This window comes from Ostrea edulis, chromosome 6, assembly GCF_947568905.1.
Source record: "Ostrea edulis chromosome 6, xbOstEdul1.1, whole genome shotgun sequence".
NCBI classification, from domain to species: Eukaryota; Metazoa; Mollusca; class Bivalvia; order Ostreida; family Ostreidae; genus Ostrea; species Ostrea edulis.
The window spans coordinates 8,274,480-8,301,677 of NC_079169.1; the positions used below are offsets into that span (position 1 = coordinate 8,274,480).

A 27,198-nucleotide genomic window follows, 5' to 3' on the forward strand; every position below is an offset into this window, starting at 1 on the left:
ATTAAATGATAATTATACTGGTGTTGATAAATTTGAATGAAGCAATTAGTATTACATATACATGTAAGTATCTACCTTTCATATCATTTGGACTCAAAGTCTCGTTAAAATTGAATAATTCTTAAATTGTTTGGTTCTCCAACGGGGAGGGGGGTCAGGACGCCCTGGTCCCCTCCCCCTTCTGGATCCACCCATGTCTTATATGTTGTTTCTGCTAGGAACTTTCATTTGCGATTACAGTCACTTGCCCTTTATAACCATCCCAATGCAAAGTAATATAAGCCCCGTCGGTTTTATTGACAACGGCAATTTCTTTCTTTTGAAATGGTAAAGAAGTTCGATTTATTGACACTTTTCTCCCCCCCCCCCCCACCTCTCTCTCTCTTTTATGGTGGGCAGTTGAAACAGTATGTAGTGAAAATGTAAGTTTAAACGATGAATTCAGTCGTGTTTTGAAGATTTGGTATATCGAGGTTTGGCTTTAAATACGTACAGTACTTTGTTTTAATAGCGTTAGGCGTAGATGTCAAATTACTGAGTCAACTTCTCCATCCCCTTTTGGAACTGAGGATGCAATGACGTAGCCAAATCACACTGTGGCTTCTTTGCTAGTTAAACATTATAGGATTCAGCGATATAAAGGGGGGGGGGGTGTTCCAGAAATCAAAAAATAAATAAATAAATAAATAAAAATGAATTCATAAAAATAAATATACGTGTATCATCCAGTGCTAGTTCATCTTTTATTTAACTTGTAAATTAAAAATAATTGCCTACAAATATTAGCAGTATCATATATATATTTTTAAAAACTACAAAGATGTCCCACAGAAGGGGGGGGGGGGTGCCAATCCCCGGATTCCCCTCTGGATCCGCCATTTGGACGGAGAGTATATTTAAAGGCAAACACTTACATGCGGGTATTACTGTCTCATGACAGCATCTAGTTTGATTTTGTTGTGATAAAATCATATTTAAAAATATTTTTCTGAACTCATTTCTAGTCGAAGTGTGATGAAATAAAAAGAACTGATCTCAGAAATATTCACAGTATCATGTAATAATTTCAAAATAACTCTGTAATTACATATTATTGAGATATGGCTATTATAATACGGACTTCGATCGAAGAGTATCTATTCTTTATATATGTGATTTTCGAATTAAGTTTAAACATTGTGGATAAATGAAGCTGGCTGCATTTGTTTTAAATATCTACGATTTTTGGGGACAAATTATGAAAGCAACTTCCGATATTTCTAAACCCAATTCTGTTTATTTCATCAAAATTGAGGAGAATTTGTCTCCAAGGAAAGCTTTTGAGAAAAGATGGGTTTACACGAAATGAATAGGGTAAAATTTTCCATGAGAAGTAAATTTTGTCACGTGACTGTATGTCATTTGATAGGATTTTTTGTAATTTTTTTTATGTATATGCAGTCCAAATATACAACTCATGTAAAAGTCATCACACGTGAAAGGCATCGTTTTCACCACTAGTTATATAAATGTATAGTTGTATGTTCATGTGTAAGTTAGTTGTACAAACACCTGTCATACTAGTACTCAATTTTCATATACCGATGTATCACGATATGAAATTTCTTTGAAAATAAAATCCTGTTCTCAATGGAGCAATGAGCTTTTCATGGAGTTCAGTTCATTGATATAATTGCGTGCAAACATTCCAGCATGAAAAATGAACAGATAAATAGATCAACTTCATTTGTACAGTGTCCTAAAACATAGGGCACCATTTCATTTTTGTTTAGGTAAAACGCAACTTATTGAATATTGAATTACAAATACAAATATTTTTACTGGCACAAACACAGATTCTGGTTTGACAAGCTGTCTTTGAGGTAGCCCCTTAAAAAGAAATCTATAACTCATGTCTGGGGGATCAGGAAGCCAAATGTGAGATGAAATTTATATCTAATGTAGCCAGCCTGTGACATTTGGAGTTGTGGGGAGTTGCTCTACCCTGTTCAAACCAGATATCCGGACATCTAATCAAACATGTAAAAAATTCGTTTTCAAAAATCTAGAGAATGAGTACTAATAACAGTTTCTCTTGCTTCATCTTGAAAAAAAAAATGGTTAAATCATCCCTCTAGAACGTAGGTCATTTTTTTCTGAACAAGCTTCGTTTGGTTTTCACTGTCCTGGAATGAAGAATTTATCTTGTTCACCGCCATCCCTTTTAGGAAGAAATGAACTTTATCGGAAAACCAGATGTTATCGACAATATGATTATGTTCCTTCGTCCGTTTTATCACATTTAAGACGACCGGTATTCAACGCTACTTTACAGTTATTCGGTATGGCTTTGAATCAATAAGAGCTGTAATCAGCGGCCATTGTTTTTTGTGAGTGTAGATTTATGCCTACACACTTTCAATCAATGAAGAAAATGAAATAACAAAGTGTCCGTCCCTTCAACATATTTTTTTTAAAGAAAGAAAACAATTTCCTGTTTTGTTAGGCTGTATTTCCGTGACATAAACAGTTTTCAAGTGACTTAAATAAATCAATTTTCTGTAAACTAAACACGGCCAGTGGCGTAGCCTGAGTTAATTAATGTGTACGCCCTGGTAGAGGGTCCGGGGGGCGAAGGCCCCCGGAAGCTCCTGGGATTTAGGAAAGGTGTAACACTAACAAGATATCCAAGATATCAGTACCAATAGGGAGACTAATGTACCGCAGATACTGCAGACACTTAATGTTCACCTGTTTGTAGCATTTTTTAAATTATTTCTGGTGAGGCCAATTTCAAAATTGAAAAATGACCCTAAATGTACAAAATGTTTTCTGTACACTTCATATATTGGACAAGTAATAGGGTCATATCTTAACATTGAACAAGAGGCCCACAGGCCTTATCGGTCACCTGAGTACTAGTGAAAAAGTATCACTACTCCCAAGGGCTATGAAATCTAGAAAAAAAAGTCATGTTCTGAATATCTAAGCTAAATTATAACGTGCAGTTTGATTGATGATTCTTGTTTAACGTCTATCTCGAGAATTTTTCATTCACATGGAGACGTCACCAAGACCAGCTTCAAATTTAGGCCTATGCTCGGCGCTTACGTCCATTGAGCAATGAGGGTTCTTTGAATAGCATGCCACACCTACTGTGACACGGAGCATCCGTTTTTAAGATCATCTCCGAGGTCCCGTGACATTCATACCTGATGCCGAGCGTTTGGCGATGGAACTGTCACTACCTGTTTTAACGACTTAGATCTGTCGCGGTCAGGAATCCTACGTCGAACACACACGCAAGCTACTTCCTATTGACTTCATATACAAATTGTAACTGAAGCTACAGTACTTGAGTGAGCTGCAGGGATTGGGTATTGGCTCATCAAAATGTCACAACTTCTCAGTTATTTCATTGGAATTTTCCTATAACGGATAGTCTGTGTTCATTCTCATTAACAAATTCATTTGCCACGCCCCGTAGTTCCTGATTCTCCGTCTCTTCTTGATATACTTGAAGGATCATCAGGTCTTAGTTGATCGCAGGTACGATTTGATGTGGTGCAATGTGCTGAACATTCTTTCGCTGGTAGTATTTGTTGCTGGCATTACAAGAAGTTTGAAATAAAAACTGCAATTTCGCTATACCGTAATATGCCTTCTGTTTTGATGAAATCAGTTATTGCCTGAATGGAAGTAGTGATTTCTTTGGGGAGATTGCACCTGAGTGTTTGAAATTGAATTATCAAATTTTTGGCATTAATGTCTGTACCGTAAAAATTTGTGACGAACACAAATTCCTTATCAAAATTTACTCCTCTGGCCCCCTTCAACAATAAAAATCACAGCTGCATATACATGTATTTGGCATATCCTGGCTGGTCAAAACGATTTCTAATGTCATTCACAAATACATGTAAATCAATTGCCTCAAAATATTTTACTTTAATTTTTTTCGGAGGACATCTTAAAAGGGGCACTGCAGGACCATCAATATCAAAATCTGTGGCTCTTTTTTGGCATCCTCATAGAATGAGAGAAAAGCTTCGTCTGTTCTAAGAGACTTCAGAGTTTTCAAAGTGCTGAGAACCATTTTCTGACCTTCTGCAGCAGCCAAAGTTTTTGTCTGAAGGGCTTTGCTAAGAATATCGCTATGACGGAGCAACTGTTCAATAAACAGACAATCAAAGAGGAAGTCATATTTGTTAATATAGATCAAAATCCTCTTATTCTGCATCTCATGTCTGAAACTTCTACATACTCCATCGATTCCTCCCATACGCCCGGTAATCCTTTGTAGTAAAGTATTACACTCTGAAGAGCATCTGCTCGAACTGTCGGCCTTGTTGGACACAAAACTCTTATTCCAGGTGATGAAGTCTCTAAATTCTCAGATTCTTTCAAATTTCTAAAACTTGCTTCTCTTCTTGGCGACTCTTTGATCATTTTTCTTATTTCGCATATTTCTAACGTTGTCTACGCCATTGAGTGTAACCTGTGTGGCTTAATTTATGTGGGAGAAACAAAGGGTTCACTTAATAAAAGAATATCGGGGCACATATTTCAGATTAATAATGGTGGTAACCAACTTCTTTACAAGCATTTTAATGCACCGGATCACTCCATCTTGTCCATGAGGGTAAGGATTTTAGAAAAAATTTACCATCACACAAACAATCCAACATTAAGCACCCCTTTTCGTAGAAAACGAGAAGATCACTGGATCAGGACCCTTGGCACTGCATTTCCATATGGATGCAATGATAATGTATATGATGTGGGAAAGTTGACTAGTCCACAAGGAAATAACGTGAATGTGATAGGACTCTTTCCCAAAACCCAAAGACGGAAACGCAGTCATGGACATCGTTCATATAAAAGACCAAGTATAAATAATGTCACGTTTGATTAACTTTTGCCTTACGTCAACAGACAATTAGGTCCACATCATATTCGTACAAAACTTTACTCTATTCCATTGAGAGTTTTACACACGTTATTTGAAGAAGCTATGACTAGTCTTTACCTGGATTTTTCAACACCTGAATATAGACTGAACTCTATGATTATGGATGTCGCCTACCACAGGCTCTATAAACCAGCACGGATCATGGATGATATTCCTTCCAAATCATGTCACCAGTTCCTTAAACTCAAATTTACAAACAAAGGAATAGATGCCATCACCATAAGCAACATTCTTCGTCATAAAAGGGTTCAGTCGTGTATTCCAACTTATTTCAAGTTCAAGTCTACACATTGCATCCAAACTTTTTAATTATAAACAAACTTTGCAGTGCCTAGATATAGACCATCTTATACGTAATCCACCAACATGTTCTTGTTCTTCATCTTCTTTCAACTATAGTCCAGCTGGACATGTCATTACTGGTGATGTTGATATAGTTGAAAATGAGGACCTCAAATCACTTATTCTAAAAGGTCCTAAATACAGAGAACCTCGGTCATTTAATTGGCGACAGAACTTCATCTCTATTATGAATTCTGTCGAAGATTATGCCAGACGATGGGCTAAATATGAAAAAGAAGAACTTGATATATTGTCAGAATGGGTTAAAAGCATAGGAGGGATACTGCATTAGACACATGAAAACAAAGGTACCTACCATCTAGTAAACCAGAAGTGATAAAAGAATTAAATAGGTTACATGAGGAATATGTTTTGGTCCCAGCTGACAAAGCTAGTAACAACATTGTCTTTGTTTGTAAGGCTCATTATTACAACTGTATTTTAAACGAACTTGGCATTAATTACACTTTTGGTAATCATACTTATACTCCAACTGCCCTTTCAAAAGATGAAATTCTTCAAAACCATGCTTCAGTTTTAGACACATTTAATATCCCAGTCAATGGGTCGAATGAATATGAGTTACCGTACCTATACTGGATTCCTAAACTACATAAAAACCTTTACAAACAAAGACACATTGCTTGATCCATTAAGTGCTCTACCAAGCCCCTATCATTGCTCCTCACGAAAATATTAACAGCTGTGAAGGAGAAACTTCACACTTACTGTGCGACAACATATGCCAGAAGTGGTGTTAATCAAATGTGGATTCTAAAAAATTCTAAAGAACTTTTAGTAAACTTGAAATCGCAGAATTTTTCCCAAATCAATAACATTAAAACCTATGACTTTTCAACACTATACACGACCATTCCTCACGATAAATTAAAGACTAGACTTTTTGACATCATAGACAGTTGCTTCTTCAACAAAAACGGAAAACGGAAATATTCATATCTAGTGATCAGTCATTCAAAAACATACTTTGTTAAACACCACTCTGATTCCACGCACAAGTACTCTGAAGTTGAAATAAAAAATATGCTAGAGTTCCCCATTGACAATATCTTCGTGGTCTTTGGTGATCAGGTCTTCCAACAGTCTGTTGGAATTCCCATGGGCACGAATTGTGCTCCTTTGTTAGCTGACCTGTTTCTATATTCATATGAAGCAGAATTTATTCAAAAACTTCTACGCGAGAAGAAAAAATCTCTCGCTGTGGCCTTCAATTCGACATTTAGATATATCGATGACGTTTTGTCTATTAACAATAATAGATTTCATTCATATGTCGATTTGATATATCCCTGTGAGCTCGAAATAAAGGACACCACAGAGTCGTCCATTTCTGCTTCATACTTAGATATTTTATTGAAAGTAGACATTAACGGCAAACTGACAACTCAACTGTATGACAAACGGGATGATTTCAGCTTCTCCATCGTCACCTTCCCATATTTATGTAGCAATATTCCATTATCACCTGCATATGGTGTTTATATATCTCAACTGATTCGATATACAAGAGCTTGTTCTGTGTATGGTCAGTTTTTAAATCGAGGTAAGCTACTGACAAACAAGTTGATGGTACAGGGGTTTCAACAGTCTCGATTGAAGTCAGCATTTCGCAAATTCTATGGTCGTTATAACGATCTAGTTCGTCAATACAACCTCGCATTGGGTCAAATGCTGTCTGACGTGTTTCATACCGATTGTTAAGCCGTTTTTGGCACACTGATTTTGACTGCGGATAACTCCGTTTACCTGATCAGGATATAGGGCTCACGGCGGGTGTGACCGGTCAACAGGGGATGCTTACTCCTCCTAGGCACCTGATCCCACCTATGGTGTGTCCAGGGGTCCGTGTTTGCCCCAACTATCTATTTTGTATTGCTTATGGGAGTTATGAGATTGATCACTGTTCGTTATCTTCGCCTTGCGTTACTTCATGGGCATCTCTCATAATTGTAGGTGATTTAACAGCATCAGAACATGCCAAGTTTAGAGCATGACCATAACAGTGCAAATAAAGAGCTCTGCTCTCTCTCTCTGAAATTTGCTTTGCAACTCCACTTTTTGACTCTGCCATTGAGGCAGCCATATCATAACACTGACCCCGTAATCTATTAAAAGGAATATTGAACCTGGTCAAGGTATCAGTGATTACAGAAACAATTGCATCGCCTTTAATGTCGTCCACTTCATAAAAGCCAACACAAATTTCGTGTCGCACAAACTGGTCATCGATGAATCGGAGGCAAATAGCGAGTTGTTCTTTATAAGAAATGTCAGTAGTCTCATCAGCCATTATGGTTAGAAATTTGACATTCTCTAAATCTTTCATAACATTTCTAACAACTTGATTGGCCATTACTTTAAGTGCATCGTTTTGAACTTGTACTGAAACATATTTGTCAGTTTTTCTCTGAATCCATGCCTGAAAAACAGGATCACTCTCTGTCTGCAGTTTAACCAGCTCGTGAAAATTAGAACTCTCCGGTTTCCCCCTGATTGGAATATTTTGTTTTGCTAGATGTCTGAAACTCCCAAGTATTTTCAGGAAACAATCTCTATTGCCTTTTTTCTGTTCCGAGTGTTGTTTACTGAGAGGTTCACCAACATCCTTCAATACTTTTGGAAGTGTAAACGATCTCTCAACTGCTTCTCTCTGACACTTGCTGTTGGCATGTTTTTCGAAGCGCATTGTGGCTTTCTTCCAATTACGGAATCCCGTTGACAAAAATGCCTTCTTCTTATCATGATTGGACAATATACCACCCTTGTAAACTGTTATACAGCAGAAATAAAATGCTACATTTTAGGACACATCTTAGTGGAGCCATTTCCATTTCTCACACCAAGATCCCTGTAAAGACCTTTTCTGACCCCTAAACTTGATAAAGGAAATTTGAAATTGGTAGGCCATCTTACCAGAATGTTCTAAGTTTTTTGTTCCGTCCTTGTCCAGTTGTTGCTTTTTGGGCGTTGAAGTTATTACTTGGACTATCTTCAAGCTCAGACTTCTCGCTTTTTAGATCCCCATTACCCATTCTGAATGTAGAAGGATTTTCGAGAGTATACTGAAGCTCCGCTTCATAACTTCTTTCCAAATCAGAGCTGCTAGGGTTTCTTGAACCTCGGTAAGAACATCCGATAGATCACAGAGACCAAAGTGGTTAGAAGAGCAATTCTGTCGCACCACATTGGATGTATAAATCCACATCACACATACAAAATGTATTTCATTTGAAGACACATCGTAGTCCTTGAACGGCTTTATTAGCTGATTATGGCAGTCTCTGCTGATAGCAGCATTTATTATCTCTGGAAAAATGCTTCTGATGGGCCTACAAATTGCATTGCAAACAGCATAAATGTGCTGCAATGAGGAATACTCGCCTAACTTTGCAGTTTTAAGAATTTTGTAGCATTACCAGTTACTCTGCATTCATCTGAAAGCGAAGTCTCATAAAAATATGGCATCAACTTGAGAATGCACATCCAGCGTTCAAATACCATTTCTCATTATAAACCAGTTCAAATAAAGTTTTAACTCGGATTTCAACATGGTGCTTCTCACATCCAAATATTGAAAGGGAAATTGAGCGGTAAAAACAAGTACCATCACTTGACACTTTTATTGGAGTTTGACCTTGAGGAGCGTCAGAAGGATACTAAAGCGCTCAGGGCAGTAGCAGTGAGGGTTCTTTGATGTGCCAAACGCCTGCCGTGACACGGGACCTCCGTTTTAAAGGTCATATTAGAATGCTTCAACGTTATTTTAAATATGTACAATGGTTCTACATCAAGAATTAAGATAAATAATGTTTTCTCTGAAAGTTTTCCATGTACTAAAGTTGTTAGACAAGACGAAAACCTATCCCCTTTTTTATTTTCAATATTTTTGAATGACCTTGAGAATTTCATTTCTATACATGGATCGAGGGGGCCGGAAACAGTTTCAAATTTATATGAAAATGAATGTAATATATATCTTAAATTGTTTGTGCTATTATATGCGGACGACACGGTATTGTTATCTGAATCTAAAGAGGATTTACAAAACTAGATATTTTTTGCGAAAACTGCTCATTTTGGCACTTGAAAGTTAGTGAAGGAAAAACTAAGGTCGTGATTTATGGAAGGGGGAGACAACCAACCGATCTAAAGTTTGTATATAACGGTTCTGATATTGAAATTGCAAATAATTGTCTGCATTTAGGACACCAGGTGTATTATTTTCAAGAACAGGGGCGTTTCGGGGTCATATTAAATATTTATAAGACAAAACTGTGAAAGCTATTTACAGTGAAATTTCTAAGTGTAGAAACCATAATTTATAAATAGATTGTCAATTAGATTTCACCAATTTTATTATATAGATGTGGGATATGGGGTTTTTCAAACATTGATAATTCTAGAGAAATTGCATCTGAAATTTTGAAAATATATTTTGAATCTTAATAACTCTACTCCAAATTATATGGTTTATTGAAAATTGGGAAGATATCCCTTGGCTTTAAACATAAAAGTACGAATGATAACCTTATGGGCAAAATTGTTATATTCTAATAAATTGTGCACTAAATTATACTCTCTTTCACATAAAATAACTTGTACATCTTGGATGAAATGTATAAAAATATCCTTGACGAAGGTGGATTATCCTATAGTTGGTTGTCTCATAGATTCCCTAGTGTAAAATGGTTACGAAATACTGTATATAAAATATTGTATGATCAATTTGTACGAAATTGGCAGAGCGATATTTCTAATTCACCCAAAGCAATCAACTATAGAATTTTCTAAACAACACTTTTAGAAAGTTATCTCATACACCTCCCAAAAAAATATGCAAAAATATTATGTAAATATAGATGTTGTAATGTCAAACTACCAATTGAAACTTGGAGATGGCATAATATTCCACGAGGTGAAAGAAAATGTACACTTTGCGACTTGGATGAAATTGGAGATGAATATCACTATCTTTAAAAATATAGTAATGTTGATATTGCATACATGAGAAAATTCTGTTTACCGGAAATATATCACTTAAATTCTAATATATTTAAATATGATAACCTAATGAACTCAAAGGATAAAATTTTGTTGTTAAAATTTATAGGTTATATTAATGACAGAGTCTAACCTCCCGGTTGATTAAGAGGTTTACTAATTGCGTATGTACTGATTTGCATTGTATATATGTATTTATTATACCTCAGTTTGAGAATTCTATGCAACGCGTAATCTGATTGGTCTAGACAGTCACGTGTCAGAGATGATAATATATAGATATTGCATATAGTTGAGGGTAACATTGAAAATTTTCACCCCAAGAAAACCATTGTCAGCCGATGTTAACAATGGTTTCTCGAGGGGTGAAAATTTCAATGTTACCCTCAGCTACATGCAATATTTGTTTTATTATACTGAATGATATGTTAACAGGAAAGCAGAAAAACATATTACGTCTGTTGACATTTGATCAATCACTGTCATGCGATATTTCGTATATCGATGCGGATATTGCCGTTTATTACAAACGCTCAAATGACGTCGTCTAACAATCTATGGCGAACCGTACGCGCATAAATTTGACGCATGTGATAATTTTTTATAATACCACCCGTTGTCAAGTACTGTTACCCGTTGTTAGATATTATCACTCTGGGGCGCGTGCTTTCTGTTCTCAGAGGGTAACAATATGTTTTTTTCAAATGCTTCTCGACCAATCAGATTGGAGTATTTTACATGAAACTATAATAAAACTTCATATCTCCCTCTCAAACATCATATCTCCCTATCATATTTACCCCTTGGGAAGCTTCGTGTATTTCCCGTAAACTTAACGTCAAGGTAGACGAAGTGTATTGTGACGTCACAATAAGACCGAGTCATTCTACTTTCATAGTTCGTAAGGCATAAAATATTCGGGTCTCTGATACACAGTTAAATCGCCTGGTTTTGGTTGATACAAAAACAATTAAGTAAATCAGCATTCAAGGAGAATGGAAATACAAAAACTGGTTATCATATCACTGTATTTCGTTATTTGTACCTTCTACCGTAATACGTTGACGGCGCGGTCTTACCGTTAGGGTGATCTCAGCTAGGCCTACAAACAATGTATAGATGAGCGGACTCCAATTTCAAATGCACTTTTGTAGTTTTGCTTTGTTTCGGTATACTAAACAATTATTGCATGATAGTGAGGGAGATATGAAGATTTATTCACCCAAGAAAAATCATATTCCCCTCGGGCGTTGTCCTCGGGGAATATGATTTTTGTTGGGTGAATAAATCTTCATATCTCCCTCACTATCATGCAATAAATGTATATTATTATACCTCAGTATGATAATTTTATGCAACGCGTAATCTGATTGGTCTAGACAGTCACGTGCCAGGGATGACAAAACTTCATATCTCCCTCTCAAACATCATATCTCCCTATCATATTTCGCCCCTTGGACAGCCTCGTGCATTTTCCATAAATTTAAGTAGACGAAGTGTATTATGACGTCACAATAAGTCCGAGTCATTCTACTTTCATAGTTCGTAAGGCACAAAATATGCGGGTCTCTGATATACAGTTTTAAAAATCGCCTGATTTTGGTTGAAACAAAAACAACCAAGTAAATCAGCATTCAAGGAGAATGGAAATACAAAACCTGGTTATCATATCACTGTATTTCGTTGTTTGTACCTTCTATAATACGTTGACGACGCGGTGTTACCTTTAGAGATATCTCAACTACATACAATGTATAGATGAGCGGACTTCAAACTTCAAATCCATTTTTGTAGTCTTGCTTTGTTTCGGTATAATAAATAATTTATTGCATGATATGAAGATTTATTCACCCAAGAAAAATCATATTCCCCGAGGGCAACTGTATAGTATCTTGTCTGTTCTCTTCACTGATGTAAATTAGTTTATGAGAATATCGTCATTGTCATTCCTAAATGCCAAGAGTTTGGCGAAGGAGCAATCACTAGTCTTAGGCTTGACGCGGGCATGGCACGAGCGAGGCCTCCTGGTTACGAAGCGAACGCTTTAACCATTGAGCTACCGTGACAAGTCCAAAGGGATAGAATATGATATGAAAATGCTATATGATGTTTGAAAGGAATATGAAGTTTTTTTCCTTGCATCCTATTGCCTAAACCAATCTGATAACGTTATTATATTGAGGTTTATCAGAGCACCTCGTATCATTATAATGCACGACTTAGGACAGTATAGAAGTTGTTGAACTGGATATAGAATAATAAAGAAGAAACAAAAACAGAGAAATTAAGGTACTATAATTTCCTGTAATGTCCTCTGTATGGAAGAACGACAGCAAACTTTACTGCCTCTCTGTCATTATTCCACCATTTCTAAAGATATCTTCTTCAAATCAAGGCCCAGAGAAAGACGGCATCAAAGGCTATATCAAAGAGTGTTGCAATCTTATCCGATAATAACAGCTATCATTATCGTCAATACCTTATTCGTCTTTCTTTTAATATTCGATTTCTGCTTTGTGTCTTCGGAGTCTGAATCAAATAACGCTTTATCGAAGGTAAATCATGTTTTAGAAAATAACAAAAGATATGGAAAATATGAATAAAGATACTATAACACACGAAAGAGACATTTCCATTTTGTCTATCCTATATATTTTTTGGTTAAAAGAAGAACAATATTTTGTAACATATTTTCTTCCAGTGTTTTATTATTGTGTAAATATATACAATGTATGTTTATTTACAAATTAGCAATTATTCCTAAACTGTTGAAAAAAGTATTTTTTCAATTAAATATCACTAATACGCAACATTTGTACAATACAAAATTATTTGAATGTTGGAACAGAATAAATCAATAATCATTTAAATAATTCAAATCAGGAGTTCGATTACAACACCAGAACATGTATGAAAGACCATCAATAGTAAAAAAAAAAAAAAAAAAAAAAAAAAAAAAAGAATCAATATTATGTTTTTAAAAAAAAGTTAAGAAAAAATTATTGGCCCTTAACTTTTTTTTGTTTGAGTAGCATACCACAATGCATTTACAGTTAACTGACTGATCGTGTCACGTGTTTCTGCATTCTATGCCAATCCAAGAACAACCATGTACTGCATTGCAAAGTATTTATACCTTGTTTAGTGTATAAAAAGTACTGTTTTCATTCATTTGTTTTTTCACATCTGTCTGTCTATTGGGAATATTTGGAGTTATGGCTCTTTGATTGGGAATATTTGGAGTTATGGTTCTTTGATTGGGAATTATTTGGAGTTACGGCTCTTTGATTGGGAATATTTGGAGTTATGGTTCTTTGATTGAGAATATTTGGAGTTATGGTTCTTGGAACCTTATTTTCACTGTTGGCTGATTAGGATAATATCGATTTTATCGTTTTGTCATTTTGCAATCTTAATTTGAAATCTTAAATATTATTTTTCTTAACTGATTCTCTGAGTAAAAATGATCAATTAAAAAGCATGGCATTAGTTTCCCGCTCTTGGCTCTTTGTCTTCAATTTTCATCCCTAGGCTATCATCAACATGGTGGCAGCGACGACTACGAACTTACGACAGTAATACTCAAGTTCGCATCATTCTTCAGGTCAGTGAAGGCGATATAGGGATGAAACTCTACTAAATCGTTCCCCACTCGATGGGTGAAAATTGTTCATCTGAACACAAACCTTAGACTTCCACCTGAACTAAACTTACATTCAGGGAATGTCTCTGAGAATTTCAAGACTTGGAAGCGTCAAGTTGAAATCTATTTACGTGCAAGCGGTACAGCGCAATTAGACAAAGAAACGCAGATTGCTACCATAATAAAATGCGGAGATGAGCAGTTATTGAAAATATACGATCGTTTCACATGGGATCAGAACGACGACAGAAATGGCCCAGCTAGAGTTTTTGTAAAGATAGAAGAGTATTGCAATCCACGAAAGAATGAATTTGCAGAAAGCCATAAATTTTGGTCAGTCAAATATTTTGAGCCGTTCGCGCAAAATCATGTAATTTTGGAGAACTTGAAGATCGAATGATCCGAGACAAAATTGTATTTTCATCCTCTGGTAAAATGCAGCAACTCCTGCTGAGAGATGACGAACTGGATCTGCGTAAAGCCATAAGAATATGATAGTCCTACGAACAGGCGAACAAACAGGCACAGGAAATGAAGGACACTAAAGACAGCCAAATTCACAAAATTAAAACCAAACAGTTAAAAACAAAAACAAGGAACTCAAAGACAACCAAATAAACCAAAAGAAAGGGAGGAGACACAACCTCCTGCTCATAAAATATGCAAATTCTGTGAGAGAAAACATCAAATGAAAAAAGAAGATTGCCCAGCCTGGGGACAGAGATGCAATAACTGCAATGAGCGCAATCATTTCAAATCTCAGTGCAAGAAAGTCAGTGTCCTAGAAACTAATCGCAACTACGAAAGTGATGACTCGGGTGACTCCTGGCTGAAAACTATAGAGAATCCTAACAAAAAGGAGAACATATCAGCCCTAATGATGGTTAATGACTGTGAAATTCGCTTCCAACTAGACAGTGGTGCAAACGTCAACACAATTCAAAAGAAGTATGTCAGAAGAAATCAAGTAACAAGAGGCCCAGGGGCCTTATAGGTCACCTGAGTATCATGTAACAACCTTCCAATGTTTGAATTGGGTTTGTGTTTAAATATAAGAATTTTACTTTTGGATGGAAGAAACATTGAATAGCTATGTGGTCAGCCCCACCTTTGCACCAGAACCCCTGACCCAGGGGCCATAAATTTCAGTTTTGAAAGAAGCATCCTTGATCATCATTATCATACTATTAGTTTGTCTACTTAATACCCAGCAGCAGAGGAGAAGATTTTCAAAGAAATAAAATGCATTTTCACTATATGATCAATAGGGCCCCACCCTAATACCAGAACCCCTGACCCAGGGGCCATGAATTTCACAATTTTGAAAGAGTCATCCTTGCTCATCATAACCATGCTATTGGCTTGTCTACTTAATACCCAAGGACAGAGAAGAAGATTTTCAAAGAAATAATGCATTTTCACTATATGACTTATATAGCCCCACCCTAGCACCAGAACCTCTGATCTAGGGGCCATGAATTTCATAATTTTTAACAAGAGGTACTGTGAGCAATGCTCACTAAGAATACCCCCCGCTTACCCCAATCTCCCAAAGGGTGTTGGTAATAGGTATAAACTACCTCTTTTCTAAGTGTTGCTACTTCGATGTCCAGTGCGCATGACCTTTGGACCCCAAAATCGATAGGGAACATCTTCATCCCTTGGGTAGTCCATATGTATGATATGGTGACTGTAGGTGGAAAGGATAACGCTTTAGAGCCCGGAAACCATATTGCTACTTCAATGTCCAGTGCGCGTGACCTTTGACCTTTTGACCCCAAAATTGATAGGGATCATCTTCATCCCATGGGTAGTCCATATATATGATATGGTGACGGTAGGTGGAAAGGATAATGCTTTAGAGCCCGGAAACCATTGCGTCTACAGACAGACGGACGGACGGACAGACGGACAACCCGATTCCAGTATCCCCCCCCACAACTTGTTGCGGGGGGTATAAAGAGGCATCTTTGCTCATCATTACCATGCTATTAGTTTGTCTACTTAATACCCAGAGACAGAGAAGATTTTCAAAGAATTTCTACATTTTCACTATATGACCAATAGAGCTCCACCCTAACACAAGAACCCCTGTCCCAGGGGCCATGAATTTCACAATTTTGGTAGAGGGCTGAATGCTCATTATAATTATGCCCACAGTTTGGCTTCTTGATGTCCAGGAGTAAAGAAGAAGATTTTTTAAAATTACTCATTTTGATGGTTTTTGCCCCACCCCTCAGGCCCCAGGGGGGCAGGGACCACGAATTTCACAATTTTTGTTCCCCTCCACCCACATATGCTATATGCCAAAATTGGTTGAAATTGGTTCAGGGGTTTCAGAGAAGAAGCTGAAAATGTTCAAATGTTAACGCACGACGAACGACGACGGACAAAAACAGATAGCAATAGGTCACCTGAATGAATTCAGGTGACCTAAAAACTGTACAAAAACGCTAAGGATGTTTAATAAGTTAAGCCTCATACCCCATGATGAAGCCAGTTTGACTCTGAAAAATGTAAAAACTGGAGAAGAAAATGAAATTAAATTCATCATTGTGCCAAACTCATTCCAAAGCTTATTGGGTCTCAAAACGATCCAGCAACTTGGACTTGTAACTGTTAACCAGGAACGTTTCATTGCAAAGATAGAGTCTAGCACAAACCTTGATGATTTAGGAGAAGTTAGCTTAATGGTGGATCCAAGCGTAAAACCAAAAATTTTACCATCCAGAAAGATTCCGCTCGCTCTCAAGGACCATGTGAAGAAGGACCTTGACCAACTGGTTGATAAAGGAATTCTGGTAACGGTAACAAAACCAACCGAATGGGTTAGCCAAATGGCAGTGGTTCAGAAGTCAAATGGCAAATTCCGAATATGCATTGATCCTCAACCACTAAATGTTGCTCTGCAAAGCGAGCACTACAATCTACCAACTTTCGACGATGTCCTCCCAAATCTTAAAAATGCAAGAATGTTCAGCAAGTTAAATGTCCAGGAAGCATTCTGGCACGTGCGTCTCGATGGGAAATCAAGTATACTCACCACAATGATAACGCCGTATGGACGCTACCGTTGGACCCGTCTTTCTTTTGGACTCTGTGTATCCAGTGAAATCTTCCAGAGGAAACTAAACGAGGATCAGGAGGGACTCGAAGGAACATTCACAATTATTGATGACATCATTATAGCAAGTCAAGGAAAACTAACGAGGAAGCCTTAAAGGACAACAACCTGAAACTGCAAAAAGTGATTGAGCGCTGTACTGAAAGAAATGTCATCTTTAACTCTGACAAGATGGTCAAAGGACTCAAAGAAATATCCTTTCATGGCCACACTGTTACTAATGAAGGAATCAAAGCTGATCCTAAGAAAGTTGCCGCCCTTCTTGAAATGACGAAACCAACTGATGAGGCTGGCGTAAGAAGATTATGCGGAATGGTCCAATATATGGCCAGATTCATGCCAAAATTGTCCACTACTCTTGAACCAATCCGTAAGTTAACCCAAAAAGATACACAATATGTATGGTCCGATGAATTTGGAAGAAATTTCCAGGAAGTGAAACGTAACCTAACTTCCGCCCCAGTCTTAGCCTACTTTGACCTGGAAAAGAAACTTGTGCTCCAAGTAGACAGTATCAAAGATGGTCTAGGCTCAGTCCTGACGCAAGACGGCAAGCATTGGGAGATAAGTCATGTGAGATCATCTCCTCACCACCCAAATGCAAATGGAAAAGCAAAATCAGTTGTAAAGATAATGAAACACCTCATTCTAAAATGCGAACGAGATGGTACTTGTCAGAATAAGGTACTATTGGAACAGCGAAATACTCCTCGTCAAGACACCGGACGCAGTCGAACTGAAATAATGTTTGCGAAAAAGACAAGCACACTGGTAGCGTCACTCATATGGACGAAAGAAAACAATAACACCAGGTCAAGACGCATTAAACGCAACCGAACAGTGAAGAAAAATCATGATAAAAAGGCGAGAGATCTACCATTTCTGAAATGTGGACAGAACGTATGTTTCGAACATAAAGTAGGAGACTCGGTAAAGTAACAGACATTCTTGGTGACTATACTTATGTTGTTCAAGCACAGAATAGAACCAAATACCGCAGGGACCGTGTGAGCATAAGACCGACACAAGTACAAGCAGTCATCTGCGATAGCTCACCAATTCGCACGTCACACCAACCTGAAGTCATGAGGCCTTCGATTTCCCATCACGACACAAATGATAACCAAGAGTGCAACAAATCTGTGAGAATCGTGTGAACGATTCAGAAATAGGAAAATCAGTTGTGTCAAACCCCAAACCACAAGGTCAACTTAGTCCAACTCATGATCAGCCAACTCGCGTTCGACAATCTCGCATACCACTTACGACTCGAGTACAACCGTCCTGTGACCGAAAACCTCCAACGTATTTGAGAAACTATTTGTGTCATAGATTGTGTTGTTTATATATATATATATATTTTTTTTTCATGTTCCTTTTATTTTCTAGTTCAGTTATATATATATATCACGACCATTCCATACCAGTTCATTCGGAGTATTTATTGCACACGTTGTACATGTATGTAAAAACTGGAATTGCTTTTATATTCCAACCTTTCGAATTAAAAGGATAGTCCCAGGTAAAGAGAAATTATCGATCAATATTGTAACAGTTATCATTATAATCGCATAATTACTGTTACAGCGAGTCGGCGTTCGCGCTGGTTCTAATGAGGTAGTGACTAAAAACGGTCCCGGTCTCGGTCTCCATCCCGTGACTAAAACCCTGTCTTCCGTACCGATCCAAGATTTTTTTTAATTTGATAAAAAAAGGATATATCAGAATGTATGAGCCCCGTTTCTCGTTCATTTAGATATGACAATTTAGTAGGTAGTTGGTTGATCGTATTACATTGTTTATTACATTATTTTCTACCGACAAATACAAAAGTTCAAAAAGTCGGTCTCGGTATTTCCCTAAATAGTCATATTTCGTAATTTAAAAAACCCCAGTGAAATATGGGAGCTTCCGGGGATTTACACCCTGAGTCCTATCAGTGAAAATGGACCCAATGGGGTGTAAAGGCACCACCCCACCCCCACCCCGGTCTCTCAGTTTTCCCCCTGCATGATCCACCCATGACTGCCTCCGGTAATAATAGCAGTTGTAGCATAAAGCGATGTGAAAATGTGTTATTCAATTTGTCGACACATAATTGCGGGTTTAAAGAACAACCAATGTTTATGCCCCCTTCAAAGAAGAGGAGTATATTGCGTTGCACCTGCCGGTCGGCCAGTATGTTGGTCGGTCGGCAGACCACATGTTGTCCGCTCAATATCTCGAGAACCATTCACTTGATCATAAAGATATTTCATATGTGGATTGGTTATGTGTAGAAGAGGATCCTATTGTTTTTCAGGTCAAAAGGTCAAGGGTCAATCTACTATGGCCGTAAGAATATGCTGTCCGCTCAATATCTTGATAATCCTTTGCTTGACAGACATCAAACTTGGTACACTCGTACATCCTAAGGAGTAGATGTCCCCTATTGATTTGAGGTCACTTGGTAAAAGGTCAAGGGTCAAACTGGATATAAAATGATACTGACCATTCAATATCTAGATAACCTTTTGCTTGACAGACATCAAACTTGGTACACTGGTATATCTTCTGAAGAAGATGACCCCTATTGATTTTAAGGTCACATTGTCAAGGGTCAAACTGGAAATTGGAATATACTGTCCACTCAATATCTTGAGAAACCTTTGCTTGACAGACATCAAACTTGGTAGACTGGTACATCTTCCAAAGAAGATGACCTCTATTGATTTTGAGGTCATTTGGTCAAGGTCAATGGTTGAACTGGACATAGTAATATATTGTCTCCTATATTTTAAGAATTATTTGCTTGATTGACACCAAACTTGGTACACTGGTACACCATAAGGAGTAGATGACCTCGTTGGATTTTTAGGTCACATGGTCAATCCACTCTTGACATAGGAAGATATTATCTGCTCAATATTTTGAATTGATGATACTACTATCAATTAAATGATGCGTGTCACAGTGTGTATAACCCTTTTCAATTTTCCACCATGGGGTCATATGTATTTTACAAACATCTCTTGTTTCTTTTGTTTCGATGAAAAGTGAAAATAACGAACAGTCAACGCAATTAAAATTAGACTTGTATATTCCCCTCCTTTACGATACACTTCAGTATTGAAATGTATCAAGATCAGTCGAGAAGCGGAATATATAAGACTAATTTCAATTAGATTGACGAATAGTGATCAATCCCAAAGAAAACACTAGCGGTATAACAATAGCAGTAGTTATAACAATAGCGGTAGTTATAACAATAGCGGTAGTTATAACAATAGAAGTCCTAGTAGTTATAACAATAGCAGTAGTTATAACAATAGCAGTAGTTATAACAATAGCAGTAGTTATAACAATAGCGGTAGTTATAACAATAGCAACAATAGAAGTCCTAGTAGTTATAACAATAGCGGTAGTTATAACAATAGCAGTAGTTATAACAATAGAAGTAGTTATAACAATAGAAGTCCTAGTATTTATAACAATAGCAGTAGTTAAAACAATAGCCGTAATTATAACAATAGCGGTATAACAATAGCAGTAGTTATAACAATAGCGGTAGTTATAACAATAGCAGTAGTTATAACAATAACGGTATAACAATAGCGGTATAACAATAGCAGTAGTTATAACAATAGCAGTAGTTATAACAATAGCAGTAGTTATAACAATAGCGGTAGTTATAACAATAGAAGTCCTAGTAGTTATAACAATAGCGGTAGTTATAACAATAGCAGTAGTTATAACAATAGAAGTCCTAGTAGTTATAACAATAGCGGTAGTTATAACAATAGAAGTATTAGTAGTTATAACAATAGAAGTCCTAGTAGTTATAACAATAGAAGTCCTAGTAGTTATAACAATAGCAGTAGTTATAACAATAGCAGTAGTTATAACAATAGAAGTCCTAGTAGTTATAACAATAGCGGTAGTTATAACAATAGAAGTATTAGTAGTTATAACAATAGAAGTCCTAGTAGTTATAACAATAGCAGTAGTTATAACAATAGCAGTAGTTATAACAATAGCAGTAGTTATAACAATAGCGGTAGTTATAACAATAGCAGTAGTTATAACAATAGCAGTAGTTATAACAATAGCAGTAGTTATAACAATAGCAGTAGTTATAACAATAGCGGTAGTTATAACAATAGCAGTAGTTATAACAATAACGGTATAACAATAGCGGTATAACAATAGCAGTAGTTATAACAATAGCGGTAGTTATAACAATAGCGGTAGTTATAACAATAACGGTATAACAATAGCGGTATAACAATAGCAGTAGTTATAACAATAGCGGTAGTTATAACAATAGCGGTATAACAATAGCAGTAGTTATAACAATAGCGGTAGTTATAACAATAGCAGTAGTTATAACAATAGCAGTAGTTATAACAATAGTGGTAGGTATAACAGTAGCAGTAGTTATAACAATAGCAGTAGTTATAACAATAGCAGTAGTTATAACAATAGAAGTACTAGTATTTATAACAATAGCAGTAGTTATAACAATAGCCGTAATTATAACAATAGCGGTATAACAATAGCAGTAGTTATAACAATAGCGGTAGTTATAACAATAGCAGTAGTTATAACAATAACGGTATAACAATAGCGGTATAACAATAGCGGTATAACAATAGCAGTAGTTATAACAATAGCGGTAGTTATAACAATAGCAGTAGTTATAACAATAGCAGTAGTTATAACAATAGCAGTAGTTATAACAATAGTGGTAGGTATAACAGTAGCAGTAGTTATAACAATAGCAGTAGTTATAACAATAGCAGTAGTTATAACAATAGCAGTCGTTATAACAATAGAAGTCCTAGTAGTTATAACAATAGCAGTAGTTATAACAATAGCAGTAGTTATAACAATAGAAGTACTAGTATTTATAACAATAGCAGTAGTTATAACAATAGCGGTAGTTATAACAATAACGGTATAACAATAGCGGTATAACAATAGCAGTAGTTATAACAATAGCGGTAGTTATAACAATAGCGGTATAACAATAGCAGTAGTTATAACAATAGCGGTAGTTATAACAATAGCGGTAGTTATAACAATAGAAGTCCTAGTAGTTATAACAATAGCAGTAGTTATAACAATAGAAGTAGTTATAACAATAGAAGTACTAGTATTTATAACAATAGCAGTAGTTATAACAATAGCCGTAATTATAACAATAGCGGTATAACAATAGCAGTAGTTATAACAATAGCGGTAGTTATAACAATAGCGGTATAACAATAGCGGTAAATATAACAATAGTGGTAGGTATAACAGTAGCAGTAGTTATAACAATAGCGGTATAACAATAGCAGTAGTTATAACAATAGTGGTAGTTATAACAGTAGCAGTAGTTATAACAATAGCAGTAGTTATAACAATAGCGGTAGTTATAACTCTTTACTCTAGCTTCTATCCTTAATTACACTATAGTACAAAAATGGTCATACTTCTTGTGACGTCCTTTGGGAGTTACTACTCTTTGAGCACTTTTCTATTCAGCCTTGCTTATCGCGGAGTATAACTAATGACGCTATTTCATCACACACACCAGATCTCCCTGAAGGGATTCTAGAGGACCATACATCATAAAATCTATGATTCATTCAAAAGTAACAACTTTTAATTTATTTTTTCATTTAAAATTTCATTCTTTTTCTTTCTTTTTTTCTTTTTACTTCACATTATCTTAACTGAATGATTTGGTTATTGTGTAGCTGAAACCAAAGACAATATGTTTCATTTGATATTCCTCTCGTTACAAGTAGTACTGTATTTTTCAATATGGTTGTTCCATATTCTAAGTAATTCATTAATAGGTAATTAATATGTAACCTATGCTCGGCACTTACGGTCTTTGAGCAGGGAAGGATCTGTAACGTGCCACACCTGCTGTGTCACGTGATCTCGGTATTTGCGGTCTCATCTGAAGAATCGCTCCCTTTAATAGCAAGGAGTATGAGGATCTATTCTAACCCCGATCCCCTCGGGGCACCAAATCGTCTTCTTGCAGAATATCTTCAGTGAGTTAGTGTAGTGTATTATGTTGTTATGCATCGGGTTCGATGTACGTATTATTAGTATTAAAAATATCGGCATCCATCTTGTATTGTCGTATAGCACATGGTGTCAGAATAAACCATGTCTGTTCTTAATTTCGAGCAACCGTCCATGGACTGGGACAGTCCCGATATTTATAACGAATATCTTCGATTCAGACAGCATGTGGAATTTGTTTACAAAGGTCCCTTGTGTAAAGCTGACAAAAAGGACAAGGCGGGATGGCTCGGAATGTGGCTAGGGAAACACGGACGGGAAGTCTACAAAACACTTGCCTGGGATGAAGGGGAACAAGATGATCCAGAGATAATCTTGAAAAAGTTTGAGGATTACGTAAGACCCCGGAAGAATAAGAGAGCCGCAAGATTTCGCGTGAAACAGAGAAAACAAACAGATGGTGAGTCCTTTGACAATTTTGTGAAAGATTTGAGACTGATTCTTATGGATTGTGAGTACGCAGATACAGACGACATTCTTGTCGACGCGATTATCGCAGGCGTTGCGCACACGAAGGTCCGAGAACGCTTACTCGACCAAGGACATGACCTAACACTCGCCAAAACCCTACAAATAGGCAGACAATATGAACTCTCTCAAAAACAGCTAAAAATGTTCCAAGGAGCTGAATACTCAGAGGCTCAGGCAGTATCCAGTATCAAAACCTCTAGACCACAGCACAACAAGAAAACAGTGCGACAGACATCAAAACGGAAAACTAGTGTTCCAAAACAACATAATTCTAAACCTATGTGTAATAGGTGTGGTTTGGACCCTAGTACGAACCATCTGAACAACAAATGCCCAGCTCTGAAATGTACATGCCGGTACTGTAAACTGACTGGACACTGGAAATCAGTATGCCGCAAGCGACAACAGTCCCAGATGAATATCAACGATGTGGACGAGCATGATCTTCTCGATATTCTCGCTACAGATGATACTAAATTATGTCAGGAGAACACAGACAAGTGACTAGTGACACTTCATGTATGTGAGAAACCTATGAAATTCAGAATAGACATAGGAACAAAGTGCAATATCATTGTCTCTCACCAGTATCACCAGAGTAAATTAACGGGAGTGAAAAGCCAATCAAACAAACTTTTGCGCTCATTCACAAACCATACTATCCGTCCAGAGTTTCACGTGCAACTACCACTCAGGAACGAAGACACTAACATTCAAGCTGAGTTCGAAATAGTTGACATTCATCAGGAAAACGTGATCACAGGAATAACAGCTGAACGCCTCAATCTCATACAGAGGATGAATCCTGTTAAAATGTCCGACTTTACAACAACGGATCAGTTCAACGACTTTCCAGAACTGGTGAAAACAACTGGCACTCTACCAGGAGTACACAAGATCAAGATTGACCCTCAGGCCAAAGGAGTAGCTCACCCAGTCAGAAGACAACCTGCATCACTCAGACCACTGATCACCGAAAAACTGAGAGAGATGGAGGAGAATGGATTCATAACCCGAGTCAGTAAACCTACACCTTGGGTCAGTTCTATGGTCGTCAGCCTAAGAAACAGCAAAGTCCGCATATGCATAGACCCGAAAGACCTGAATGAAGTTATCCTCAGGGAACATCATCCTATGAAAACCATAGACGACGTTGTTTCAGCCATTCCAAACACGAAAGTTTTTTCAGTGCTTGATGCTAAGTCCGGATTTCTGCAGATCAAACTGGATGAGGAATCAAGTTTTCTCACGACCTTCAACACTCCTATAGGACGTTATCGATGGCTGAGGCTACCCTTCGGCATTAAGTCGGCGCCAGAGATCTACCAAAGAATCATGGACGAGATGCTAGAAGGCATAGATGGCACGTTTGCCATAATGGACGACATCCTTATTGCAGGACGAGACACAACACATCATGACAGCATTTTACACAAAGTAATTGAGCGAGCAACGGCGTTCAACCTGAAATTAAACTTTGAGAAATGCAAAGTAAGACAGACGGAGGTGCCTTATGTTGGCCACATCATAACGGCGGATGGTCTTCGTCCAGATCCAGAAAAGGTCAGAGCAATAAAGGGGATGCCACCACCAACGGACAAGGAGGGAGTGAAACGATTTCTAGGCATCGTGCAGTATCTTAGTAAATTTATCCTTAGCATGAGTCAAGTAGACGCAGCGATCAGATGCCTCCTGAAATCAGATACAGCATTCAGATGGGAACATGAACAGCAATCAAGTTTTGAGCAGTTGAAAAAACTCTGTATTTCCTCACCTACATTAGGATTCTATGATGTCAACAAAAACATTGAAATTCAATGTGATGCCTCGAGAGATGGACTCGGAGCAGTTCTTGTACAGAATAACAGACCAATTGCATATTCATCTCGTGCGCTCACTGACACAGAAAAGCGATATGCCCAGATAGAAAAGGAGATGCTCTCCATCGTGCATGCTGCTACCAAATTTCATCACTACATATTTGGTAAACGTGTTACAGTCTACAATGACCACAAACCTTTGGAGCAGATCTTCAAGAAACCATTACTATCTACGCCTATGCGACTACAGAAAATGCACTTTCGCCTCCAATGGTATGATCTTGATGTGAAATATCGCAGAGGGAAAGACATGACTGTAGCAGACGCACTCTCTAGAGCCTACTTACCTGAAGCTAAGTCCGAACTTGACATGTGTGACATCAAGGCTTTTGATCTCCTATCTGTGAGCAAGCAAAAACAAACAGAAATCGCAAAGTACACTAAAGCGGAACTAGAGGCATTGTACCAGATAATTGTTGATGGTTGGCCAGACACCAGAGACCAAGCACCTGTCAGCACACACATTTTCTGGAACTCGCGAGACGAGTTATCTGTTATGGACGGTATCATTTTCAAAGGAATGAGGATCGTCATTCCACCAAGTCTTAGACCGCACATGCTTGAACTTATTCATCAATCTCATTTGGGGATAGTCAAGTGTAAGCAGAGAGTTCGTGAAGTCGCTTACTGGCCCGGTATGAATTCCCAGATCGAGGAAACCGTGCGCAATTGCTCAAAATGTGCAACCTTTCAGAACAAACAAACCCCAGAACCTCTTAAGCCAACACCAGTACCAGAACTACCATACCAAGTAGTAGGATGTGATCTGTTTGACTTTCAGTCCAAAAAGTACCTCATCTTAGTGGACTACTTTCCACACTATGTTGATGTAGTTGAGCTGAAATCTCCGTCAACCACCTCAACGCTGGAAGCTATGAAGTCAGTGTTTTCTTGTCATGGAATACCTAGACAACTACGGTCAGATAATGGACCTCAGTTCACGTCACAGCAGTTCAAATCATTCTGTCGAGTGTACGACATCGAACATAAGACATCAAGCCCAAACTTCCAGAGCTCCAATGGGGAAGCTGAACGAGCCGTTCAGACAGTTAAACGTCTTTGGCGGAAAACGGATGACAAATATTTAGCACTACTAGACTATCGTACGACACCTTTGGAAGGTATTAACCTGTCACCAGCTCAGCTACTGATGAACAGAAGACCACGTAACACAATGCCAGCTTCAACAGAAGTACTGAAGCCTACCGCTTATCATGACAACACAGTTAAAGCCCGTATGAAGCTGAACAAAGCCAATCAGAAAAAAACACTTTGATCAGAGATACAGCGCAAAGGAACTAGAACCACTAAAACCCACTGCTAGTGTCAGGATCATGCCAAACAATGGAGAACGACAGTGGAAACCTGGAACCGTGGTAGATAGACACTCATGCCCCAGATCGTATCTAGTCCAAGTCGGAAGGAATCTTCTACGACATAATCGTAGACACCTGAGGAAATCCACAGAAAAGGCCAACGCTGTTGAACTACCGGAATCTGATGATGAATTCGAACCACAAACCATGGACAATCCTCCTAGTGCACAACCTTCACCAACTAGTGAAACGCGTTGTCCGGAAATTGACATTGAACCTGCTTCGTATGTTACGCGCTCGGTCCGAACTGTCAAGTGTCCCAAGAGACTAGATTTGTAAACTTTGTGAATTGTTTGTGAATCGAACTTCCAGTTGTGTTCAAAACT

The 27,198-nt window shown here is 37.5% G+C and overlaps 2 protein-coding genes across 2 annotated transcripts; both read left to right on the forward strand.

Annotated features, from left to right (window-relative positions):
* The first annotated feature begins 16,417 nt into the window (after positions 1–16,417).
* On the forward strand, positions 16,418–17,179 carry LOC130047041 (uncharacterized protein K02A2.6-like). The gene has a single exon (XM_056141162.1). It carries the CDS (start codon positions 16,418–16,420, stop codon positions 17,177–17,179), a length of 762 nt encoding a protein of 253 aa, XP_055997137.1.
* Positions 17,180–24,150: 6,971 nt separating this feature from the next.
* LOC125676651 (uncharacterized protein K02A2.6-like) lies at positions 24,151–26,772 on the forward strand. The gene has a single exon (XM_048914482.2). It carries the CDS (start codon positions 24,151–24,153, stop codon positions 26,770–26,772), a length of 2,622 nt encoding a protein of 873 aa, XP_048770439.2.
* The last annotated feature ends 426 nt before the right edge of the window (positions 26,773–27,198 follow it).

Excerpts from the sequence above, each read along its gene's own strand:
- LOC125676651 (XM_048914482.2), top strand. The coding sequence starts at position 24,151 with ATGAAATTCAGAATAGACATAGGAACAAAGTGCAATATCATTGTCTCT.
- LOC130047041 (XM_056141162.1), top strand. The coding sequence starts at position 16,418 with ATGTTTAATAAGTTAAGCCTCATACCCCATGATGAAGCCAGTTTGACT.